The sequence below is a fragment of the Pinus tabuliformis genome, chromosome X (assembly GCF_031772625.1).
Source record: "Pinus tabuliformis cultivar Carrire ecotype Pingquan chromosome X, CPIR1, whole genome shotgun sequence".
NCBI lineage: Eukaryota > Viridiplantae > Streptophyta > Pinopsida > Pinales > Pinaceae > Pinus > Pinus tabuliformis.
Genome location: NC_142308.1, coordinates 1,149,078,128 through 1,149,089,262, shown reverse-complemented (window position 1 = coordinate 1,149,089,262; position 11,135 = coordinate 1,149,078,128). Strand labels below are relative to the sequence as shown.

Below are 11,135 nucleotides of genomic sequence, written 5' to 3'. Positions count from 1 at the left end.
CCCCCTTAATGGAGGATCATCCAAGAAAGCTTCGAGACAAGAGACATTGACTCGAGAATCTTCTGAATAGGTGGAACAGCCCCGTATTTCGGAGGAATTGCCTCAACACACTTCTTCTCCTGTTGGGAGGACTAAAGCTCAGACAACCCCTATGGATCCAATTTCAGCTCATGCCAAGTCCTCACAGAAGAAACGAGGAAGGCCTCCACTTTTTCCTCCTCCTCCGTCATCTGATCATGTCATGGCTGCCTCCAGAGACTCCATCGACTCGGGTATGAGCACCCCTCTCCCTTTTTCCTCTCTTTGTTGCTCATATATTCACAATTTCTTGTCTTCTGGTTTTTCTCTGGCTATGGGTATGGGTCCGGCATCTTCCTCTGCTCCCCCTGCTCAGATCAATTGTGACATTGCCCCCTCTCTTCCTATCTTTTCCCCCACTCCTCCCTCCCTATCGATTACTCCCCCTAACCCTCACACTACCTTCTCTATTACCCCCACATTACCAGGGTACCTCACCTGTTCAAAAGCTAAGAGACAGGCAATGGATCATGTTGGCCTCGACATAATCTCTCCCCCCCTTGCATAAGCTCCACCGAGCCCGACCCTCCTCTATTACTAAAGCACAATCCTAAGCGGGAGACGATATTGCAGCCGGTAAACAGTCCACTATTCCTGGGGTCCTTAGAGCTAAAGAAACCCCCTCTGGACCCCCTCCATGAAGATTCTTTCTTACAATTGTCAAGGGCTTGCTAGGCCTGACAAAAAACTGGCACTTCGTCGGATAGTTCAATCCGATCCACTTGACATTATTTTCTTACAAGAGACCCTTGGCCCCATTGCTGACATTTCTAGATCCCTTGAGCACATGCTTCCGGGGTGGAAATTCACTGGTCTTGATGCTCAACAGAGATCTGGGGGTATATCCTTTGGATATAATGCCCGTTCCATTAAACTGATCAACTGTTGGGGCGGGGCTGGACATATTGGAGCAGATATTTTTTCAGCAGACTTAGGCATGAATTTTAGAATTTTTAATATCTATGGGTCGTGCCAAAATAGACCGGAATTTTGGGACAACCTCTTGGGGTCAGATACTTTCTCTGTTGATCATCTGATTCTTGGTGGAGATTTAAATTTCTCCATTGGTCACTCAGAGTCATGGGGCCACCGTGCTCAGAGAGATTCACTCTCGAACTACTTCTCTTCCATCTTGGATAATCACCAGCTGATAGACATACCCTCAGCCAAGATTCAAGCCACCTGGAGAAATAATCAGACTGGGGAAAATTGTCTTACCTGCAGATTGGACCGTTTCCTTGTCAAAGAAAGCATACTTGATTTGGGGTTTTGCATTAGGCAATGGGTCGGATCGGGAGGGATCTCTGACCACCTCCCTATTTATATGGAAATCGATGGAGGAAGAGCAAAACCCAAAGGACCTTATAAATTCTATTCAGCATGGCTCAAGGAAGCCTCCTATATCAGCATGGTTACAGACTTCTGGAAAGTGAACCCTCCGGGGGCAGGGGGAAACTACACAAAGGGTTTTTTACACAACCTTAATATGCTGAAGAAAATGTCCAAGCAATGGGCACACAATAAGAGGACACAGGACGATCTTTCCCTGAGACAAATTGAATCTGATCTGTCGATATTTGAAAATGAACAGGGTGGACTGTTCAATACAGCTGAACATAAGGAGAGGATAACATCCCTTTACTCTGCAAGAGGGAAAATACTTAAAGACCGTGAAGAAGTTTGGAGGCTAAGAAGTAGGGCGATATGGATGCAGGAAGGGGATGCTAACACAAAATTCTATCATAAGTTCACCAATGGCAGAAAGGCGATTAACACTATCTGGCAGCTCCAGAATGAAGAAGGACAATCAGCAAACACATTCCCGCAATTAGCCTCTCTTGCAACCTCCCATTTTAAGAGAGTGTTCAGTGCCCCTCGGGAAGCAAATCTAGCGGATATCATCAGGGTTGCCCAGCTCTTCCCACATTATGTGGAGCAAGAAGAGGGAGGGGAATTAATCAAGGAAGTCACCTTGGAAGAACTGGAGGCCACATTGAAATGGTTCAAGAAAGACAAAAGCCCTGGGCTGGATGGTTGGACCATCAAGTTTTATCTGGATTTCTTTGATGTCTTAGGCACAGATCTGTTGCATGTTATTGAGGACTCCAGAATAAATGGGAGAATTGAGCCATCCATCACATCTACCTTTATTGCACTTATCCCTAAAGTTGATAACCCTTCCTCCTTTGATGAGTATCGCCCTATCTCTCTCTGCAATTGCCTATACAAGATTATTGCCAAAATCATAGAAAATCGGATGAGACCCATTCTCTCTGATCACATCTCCTCGGAACAATTTGCCTTCCTACAAGAAAAACAAATCTATCAAGATGTTGGCACTGTCCAGGAAGTACTGCATACTCTTCACATCAGGAAAGGCAAAGGTATGATTCTGAAAGTATATTTATTTAAAGCCTTTGATAGAGTAAACTGGTTATACATCAGAATGCTATTGACTCATCTGGGGTTCCCCTTCAATTACATAAAATGGATTATGAGTTGTATATCTAACATTCCCTAGAGCGTCCTGGTCAACGGCAGTGCATCCCCCTTTTTTTCTCAGAAAGAGGACTAAGGCAGGGTTGTCCACTTTCTCCACTACTTTTCCTCCTTGTCATGGAAGGTCTCAGCAGGAAGATAAAGGAGGAGCATAGAGGTGGTAGACTACAAGGCATCAAGATCACGGATGATTGCAGGCTCACACATCTACTTTTTGTGGATGATGTCCTAATCTTTCTGAATGGAAGCATAGGAGATTTGACCAGCATCAGATCCATCTTCTCTTTATTCATGTCGGCTACAGGTATGGTTTTAAATGAAAACAAATCAACACTGACAGCAACAACTTTCACTCAGCATGAGTTACAATTTGCTCTTCATCGCTTTTGATTCACACAGTTGGGTCTTGCAGAAGGTCTAAAATATTTGGGATACAAGTTAAAGCCTCTGGGCTATAAGATTGCAGATTGGACTTGGCTAATTGCTAAGATGGAGAAAAGACTCAACATCTGGTATCTCAAATATCTCTCTCGTGTTGGCCGTCTCACTCTCATAAAGAGTGTTTTGGAAGCCACACCTGTGTACTGGATGTCCCTGGCCTGGATTCCTAGAGGGATCCTTACCAGGATACAAGCCCTTTGCTACAAATTCTTATGGAAGGGTAGCCAGCTGGGCAAGATATTTGCTTGGGTTAAATGGGATGCTCTGATTCTGCCTAAAAAGTGGGGAGGTTGGGGACTTAAAAAACTTGATGATTTCTCCATTGCTGTCACTGCAAAGCTCAGATGGCATCTGCTCACAAGTGACAGCCTTTGGACCAGAGTGACAAAATCAAAATACATTGCCCCGCTTCAGATCCTGGACTGGATCAGGAGACCTATTAGAAGCACATCCGGGATTTCAACAATATGGAAAGTTGTCATCAAGGCACTGGACCCTATCAGGGTGGGTCTCACCTGGAGAATCCACTCAGGACATAAAGTACGGGTTGGTATTGACCCATGGATTGGGTGTGGGAATACACACAGCCTACTTGTAAACCTTCTCCAGCTGCTACATGAACATAATGTCACTCATATTGCTCATATTGCTGACAGAGAAAACTCCTCCTTCCTACATCAGGCCTGGAAATCTGCACATCAACTTAACATTCCCCCACAATGGCACCATCTATGGGAGGAGTACACACAGGCACTCTTAGAAGCCCATATTCGCATATCTGATGAAGACGATGAGATTATCTGGGCCCTCTCAAAATCTGGCAGATTCTCTCCAAAAGATGGATATTTGGTGTTGGCTGAGTCAAGGAAGCCACAGAATATTGAAGCCTGGTGGCAACATCTCTGGAAGCTAAAGGCTCCCCCACGAACCAGATTACTCATGTGGTGCATTTTACGAAATAAAATCCCTACTGGGGATAATCTCATCAAGCGGGCACAATATGGGCCACACTGGTGTTACCTTTGTAAAAGCGAAAATGAATCAGTAATCCACCTTTTCCTTGAATGTGTGGAAGCCCGTAGGCTGTGGGATTTGGTCATCCCGACAGTCACCCCCACCTGCATCTGGACTGCTGTATCTGTCGTTGAGGCCTAGTACTCCTGGTTTACCTCTGTTACCTCCCCCAAGCAGCGCAACCTCCCAGCTCTGATTTGCTAGGCTATTTGGATTGCCCGCAATACTCTCATTTTTCAGAACCTTCCTCCTCGTTGGCCTATCATTGCGGCCAAGGTGCTGGCTGATTATGCCCTCATCCCGGGTGATCCTCCTCCCTAGAGACCCTAAATTTTCATCCCCGAACACATTGACTACAGCAAGCCATGGGCATATTTTGATGGGGCCGCACAGGAGGATGGCTGTGGGGGGGGGGCATTTTACATATCTCTCCACATCATACATTTAGCCTACTTATGGGATTCAGAAAGGGCACAAATAATTTTGCAGAATTATTAGTAGCAAAACATCTTATTCATTTTGCATTGGAGAAAAATTGCAGAGACTTACAATTATTTGGGGATTCCAAAATTGTTTGTGATTGGTTGAATAGGACTACTAGATGCTCTACTTACTCATTGAGTCACATTCTGGAGGAGACTCTGAGACTGATTTCATTTTTTGACACATTTACTTGCAAACACATTTTCAGGGAGCGGAACCCAGCAGCTGATGGCCTTTCCAAAGAAGCTGCGCTCTGGGAGCCGGACACTCTGATGATCCGGGAACAGCTCGATGGAGCTCACTATTAGTATTATCACCGCCTTTTATGGATATTAATGCATAAATCTATAGGACACATGGTTTTTTGTTTATGTACATATATTTCATCTTTTGGACAGCTCTGGTTTTATATCATTTGTATCTTTCAGTATTTTTCTGGGTTGTTACCTCCCTGCGTGGATTAAGGTAACAACATTTTAGAACACTGGTCTCTTGATGATGACAACTGGTCATTGACATGTTCAGCATATGCATACGCATCTACAAAATGTAATTTCTTTCTATAATGAAATTACGATTTTTCCTATGGGAAAAAAAAAAGTTATAAAGATTTATATTATAGAATTGAATATGATGTATATTGGATTCAATTAAACTAAAGTTATTAGATTAAAAAAAATTATATTTTTTCACATGACTTAAAATAATGATTATAGAAAGAGTTTATTTTTGATGATTTAAAGGAAAAAGGTTTAATGAAATTAGGGCTAGTGTCATAAAGGGGAAGATCATGAAGGTCAAGTCGAGGGATGAGAAGGCAGGGACCTTTTAGGAGAATGAGGGATTAGAGGTAAGAGTAATATATAGAGAAAAAAACAATATTATGTATGTTTTCATCAATAAGAATTATATATGAAGAAAAAACGATATTATGTATGTTGTCACCAAATCTCATCTTTTTGAGTGGCAACTAGTGGAGATTGATTGAATAAAGGGGTGAATCTAATGAAGTAACTAATGTGAGGTTGAAAAAATCGCTTCATGTCAATTCAACACTTGATACTTTCCTATAGGCAATATATTTCACTTGATACTTTCTTATAAGGGTATATCTATAGATTCTTGTTGCATCCATCTTCCTCATCTTTCAAATATGTTTTTCTAACATACTTATAGGATTGAAAATTGTAAGTAGAGATGAATCCACCCATAGTTGTGTGAATGTTATATTTCATGAGAACCAAGCAAATTACCCACAGGTATTAATGGTAGATCCACCAAATAGTCCATAGTAAGACAATGACAAGAGGAATTGTCTCTAGGCCTCAACAAGGTTATTGTAGGGGTGACCATAGTTGGCATTTAAAAAAGGATTAGATGAGGCTACATGGAAGAATCAACAACCACTGGTCTACAACCCATCGACATTTGTCATGATTTTTTGTTGAATTTTGTGAACCTTGAAATGCTAACAACTATTTATTGTCCTTGATCTAAAACCTACATTTTATCAAGAAATTCACCTAGAATATGCAAAAGACACTAGATTAAAGGACATCTAACCACTAAGAGCATCCATTAGCTTTGGCAGAGGAGAAAGTGATTGTAGGATACAAACCCCTAAAAAACTTAATTATGTTTCATGGCACTTCGGTGTGGTGTAGGATAAATGCTCCCAAACAAAAAAACGTTGTGATGGATATTCCATCTAAATTCAACTTAAAATATATTATTCCTTACAGTTTTATAGTTCTACTATAATCCAATTTCCATTCATTCCCTTCTGAATACATTTTGAGTACTAATAAATTGACATGCTATAGGAGGAACAATATAGATTATCCTTCATATTTAGTTTATTAGTTTGATATTATAAGAAAAATGGTTAATTGTAAGCAATGCACTCTCACCTACCCATACTCTACTCATCTTTTTTTTGTTACCACTATTGATTCGTTCTCTCTCTCAATAAATATATCCTCTATTGTTTATTCATGGACCATCCAAAAACACTTCTTCTCTTTGAGCAACATAATTATTTATATTCATTTTGACATTCCTTTCCCTCACTTCAAAAATATGCTAGTTTTATGTATATTACCTTTTTACCTTTTTAATGTCTTGTTGTAGCAGCTACAACCACCCTCCAAAATTTTACCTATGCTTTTATTTTGGAGCCTTCCTTTATGTTGACATGAGCTTACCTTTCACTGTTTTCAAGTATTCATGATTTGATCAAGACTTACCTTTTTTATGTTGTGCTTGTGTTTGCTTGTTTTCATACTTAACTAATATTTTTCAGCCACAAGTAGCCTTTTGACTTGATCTTGAAGCAGTTATGGGCTTGCCTCTAGAAACTGCAATCCATGAGGGAAATCTAGCCTTGATGATGGAAAATGTGTAATACTAACAGGAAGCTCACCTTGACCTTGAGAACTGTGTTTTCATGGATGACAGTCCAGCACTAAGCTCAGAAACTGCACAATCCACTCCTGAAGCTCAGAAACTGTGAAATTCACCGAACTGGGAAGTTGCCTAGTTCTCCAGAATTGTGCAATCTTCCTTGGCAGTGTGCATGGAAAGTTTCCCAAAAAAAAAAAAACAAAACAAAACAAAAAAACAAAAAAAAAATCCCTAGAAAATAGTGGTTCATCATTAGTTTCCCGAAGGTGGCATAGTCCCTATTTTAGAAATTTCTGCCAAGTGTCGCTTTTTCCTTAATTTAGGCATGCAAATCATAAACCTCAATCCGCCCAAATCTATTTAATAGATGCCTCTATAGCTCATTTCTACATTTGAAGTTGGAGCTCTATCCTTCCCAAGGAGATCAAGGAGCCTTTGGTGGAGTTTGTGTCGCTTTTCTAGGTGAGTTTTGCTTTTGTTGTCTTTTGTCACTTTTTATGTCGCTTTTTGTTATTTCGCTTCTGTGAGTGTTGTTTTGCTTGTTTATCTTCATGGTTTCTGGTGTTTTAACTTGTATTAGCTTGTAGAAGTGTTGTTTCATTTTTTTGTTGGCCTTTCATAAGTGTCGCATCGATTTTCTTATTTTTGCACACTGGTGATCGTTGTCTCGGGGACTCTCCTCACTTATTTGTTTTTCCTTCCATTTGTTAAGTTTATGCACTTGATTCACATTGATCTATCCACACTTAGTTTGATCTATGTTTTAACTTGTATTATCTATTAGATTTTCTTATTTCCCACACATTCACGGGATAGATCTACACTTCTAGTGGCCATGCACTGCCTTGCCCAACTGAGCATTACACAAGTCAGAAGCCCAAGTTGAGGCTTCAACTATGAGACTAGGAAATTCACAGTACAAGCTGACCAAATGTGCATTGTGCAATTTCAGGGCTCATTCTACCACCTTGGCCGCTGAGACTGCATAATGTGCAGTCTCTCCCAATCACTGCCTAGGCTGAACTACACATTGCGCAGTCTCAAGCCTCAAGCTTCACCCTAAACTGCTAATATTGCACAATGCACAGTTCCCATATCCATTCTCCCTCAGTTGACCAACAGAATTGTGCAATATTAATCATCAATGCACCAGTTTGCTGCTTGATCTTGCTTTGAAAGTGGTTTTGCAAAAGCTAATTTATAGTTTCCATGGGTATTTTTTCCTTCCCGCAGGTACCATAGTTGTTGAGCAATTCCCTCCAGTAGTCAATGTTACCTTGGCACCCAAGATAACTGCTTCAAAAGATACCACGGAAAGAAGTATCGGCTAAGCAGTTGAGAAAATGCCAGTAAACATGCCAGTACACTCAAACACTCAACTGTATCTAGAAAAGGAATCAGATCTTACATGGCAAAAAGTGAATGAAGATTTTTCAACAAAGGACTTCGTAGTAGATCTTGAGGACCAGCAGGTATACATTAATGTTAAAAAATTAGGGCTACACTGGGTTGCATGTAGATATATAGCCTTCCCATGGGTAGATGTCATCAGTTGAATTGTATCATATATTGATGTGAATACAATGACTTTGAGCAGTACCAATGAATGGAGGCTTTCTACTTTTCTGGCAGCATATTACTGACATATGTACCATTTTCCTAAGCCAGAAACACTCATGGATTCATACTTTTATGCCACCAATAGCTATGTGGGCATGAAATATGTAGTTAAGAGTTAGGTGAAGGATCCATCAAAGTTTCGATAGACAACCACCAACACATATAAAACAAGGTCTCTCTGGAGGGCCTATTAGCTGACAATCATCTTAGCTTGAAAAATCTATGGTCAGTGGAGCACATAGACCTTTCTAGAAGGGTGGGAAATCTTATTGAACCAGGTTGTGAATGAAGGGAAGTCATTCAACTGGTCAAACTTGTTAGCTAGATAGTTAAGTATGCATGTAGTTAACGCACTAAATCCTCCCAGGGAGGGCAAGTGATATTATTTATGTTTACATATTTGCTGAATGCAATCTATGCACATAACGCATTCCCTGGCATGAACTAGGCTTGCACATCTCGAGACCTTGTCGTGCACATCCACTACAAGATGCTCTCAGAATGCAGCCATCAAAGATTTATGGAGAAGCTAACTGACCACTTCCTCATTCTGCTATACAAGATGATCTTTGAGGAAGAATCACCTTGCATGTCACCTAGCACAATGGAGGCAATATCAAATATCACAAATTGGTTTGCCTCACCGAATGGCACCTTCCTTAGAGTGTTTGGTGAGCAAAGTCACCGCATATTTTGCCAAGGTATGCCACCGACAACCTTTTCATGCAAGAAGTATCATATCATCTTGCCACAAGGTTTTCAGTAGCTTTACACAGGAAGAAGAAAGCACCTTGGCCAACTCTTCCTATGCAAATTGGATTGTACGAGATAAAGAACTTGAAAGTCGTGGATACCGAAGGAAAGGTGATAGAGAAGTTTATATTCAGTACTAGAGACTTTAATACGAACAATACCCATGGTATTTTCAAAGACCACTATGCAAGAATTCACTTTCAGTGGCTCAGCGGGATATTCCATTGGCAGGAGGAGGATCCATGGAAGAATTGCTATAATGCCTCCAAGACCTGCGAGCCAGTCAGTTTCACAGGAACTTCATAGGTGACTCCATAGAAGCTACATTGGAAGTAGTACCAGTAGAAGGGAGGAACCCCGTGCAGGATAAGGGAAAGAGAAAGGTTTCTTATAACTCAGGAACCAGGTCAGAAAGGAGATAGAGGAATACTTGGAGCAACTGGGACATATTTCCACCAAGGAGTAGTTGGAGGTGAATAGACAAAACATGCACAACTACATTGGTTGCCCTATCCAAGTGCGGACCATGTTGCTCATGCTTCAAAAGGAAGTTGAAACTGGTTCCAAATCATTGTACCCAAATTCCATTGAGGCTAGAGTCTACTTCCAGTTAGATACCATCACACAGTTTGGGGATGTAATTGCATAGTATCAAGCTTGGCACTGCTACGTGACCAACAAAAATCAATTGGAAGTTGTTGAGCTTGAACTCTCCCAAACTCGCGCATGATAGTGTTTTGTCTTGTTAGGATGTCTAGTTGGATCTACCCTATTTTGTCTTATATGGGTATGAGTGTAAATTGTAATATTATTTGTAATTAATTTGTAAGTGGAATTCCAAGTGTCAGTATTGGAATGTGAAGAGCCATGACGTAATGCAATGAGTTATTTTGTAAAGAAGTTGAAGAGTCATGAGGGTAGTCCAAAAGTCACAAAGGGGAGTTGAAGAGTCAACCCCTCTTGTTATAAATAGGTCTGCATAACTCATGTAAAGCGCTTTTGGGAGCCAAGATTTTGGCTAGGCTTAGGCTTAGAGTGGGGATCTTGGGAGTTTTGTGAGATCCTTGACTACTCCGTAACGTAGAGGAAGTATGTTTCTTTGGAGGAGCAGGTGATGTTGACTTCACGTTCCACTATTGGGGCTAGTGGTTTGTTAATGGTGTATGTATGATTGGAACTTTCACTTAATAAAAGCCCAAAGCTGGCATGTTTTCATGCATATGTTGTAAATGTAATGGGACTATTATTATTATGTTTGAAATGTATGTTATTTAACTTACGCTTATGCTTATGAACTATTTCATTTACATTTGTACGAATCATGTTGAATGTGTGTTGTTGTATTAGTTCATCATTGTTAACTTGTGAACTATTTCGCATATTATCTTGTGATGTCATTATGCTCATGTGTTCCTTTCAAGTTACGTACTATTACAGGCTTTTAAGGGTCTCACTTATTTTCCCTTCTGCGTCGTAGAACCCTCATGCATCACACTTGACTCTCCATAGGGTCACGCACTTGTTCTCACAAAAGTCACTATACATCACTCTATGCATAATTGTAGCCAAGGTATATCATTAGTGCCCATTACATTGGAAACTGGGCCTTATTCCGGGTGGGAATCCTACACCAAAAGGTGTGAGGTCTAATTGGGACTTCATATCGAGGATATCCCCTGAATGTTGGAGGGTCCATCACTGTCAACATGTCTTCCTCACATTGAAAAAAATTGAGAATGTAAAAGGGACAAAAAAACACAATAAAAATGAATCGTTAAAAAGGTCATACATTCCTCTTCCAAGGTTGCATGTCCAGCGTGTGATGTAGTATTTTGTTGTGTTCA

The 11,135-nt window shown here is 40.7% G+C and overlaps 1 protein-coding gene across 1 annotated transcript; it reads left to right on the top strand.

Moving 5' to 3' along the window:
- The first annotated feature begins 1,486 nt into the window (after positions 1 to 1,486).
- Positions 1,487 to 4,823, top strand: LOC149143964 (uncharacterized). Its single transcript, XM_089452003.1, has 3 exons — positions 1,487 to 2,476; positions 2,977 to 4,031; positions 4,724 to 4,823. The coding sequence occupies exons 1-3, from the start codon at positions 1,487 to 1,489 to the stop codon at positions 4,821 to 4,823; spliced, it is 2,145 nt and encodes a 714-aa protein (XP_089308129.1).
- Positions 4,824 to 11,135: the final 6,312 nt, after the last annotated feature.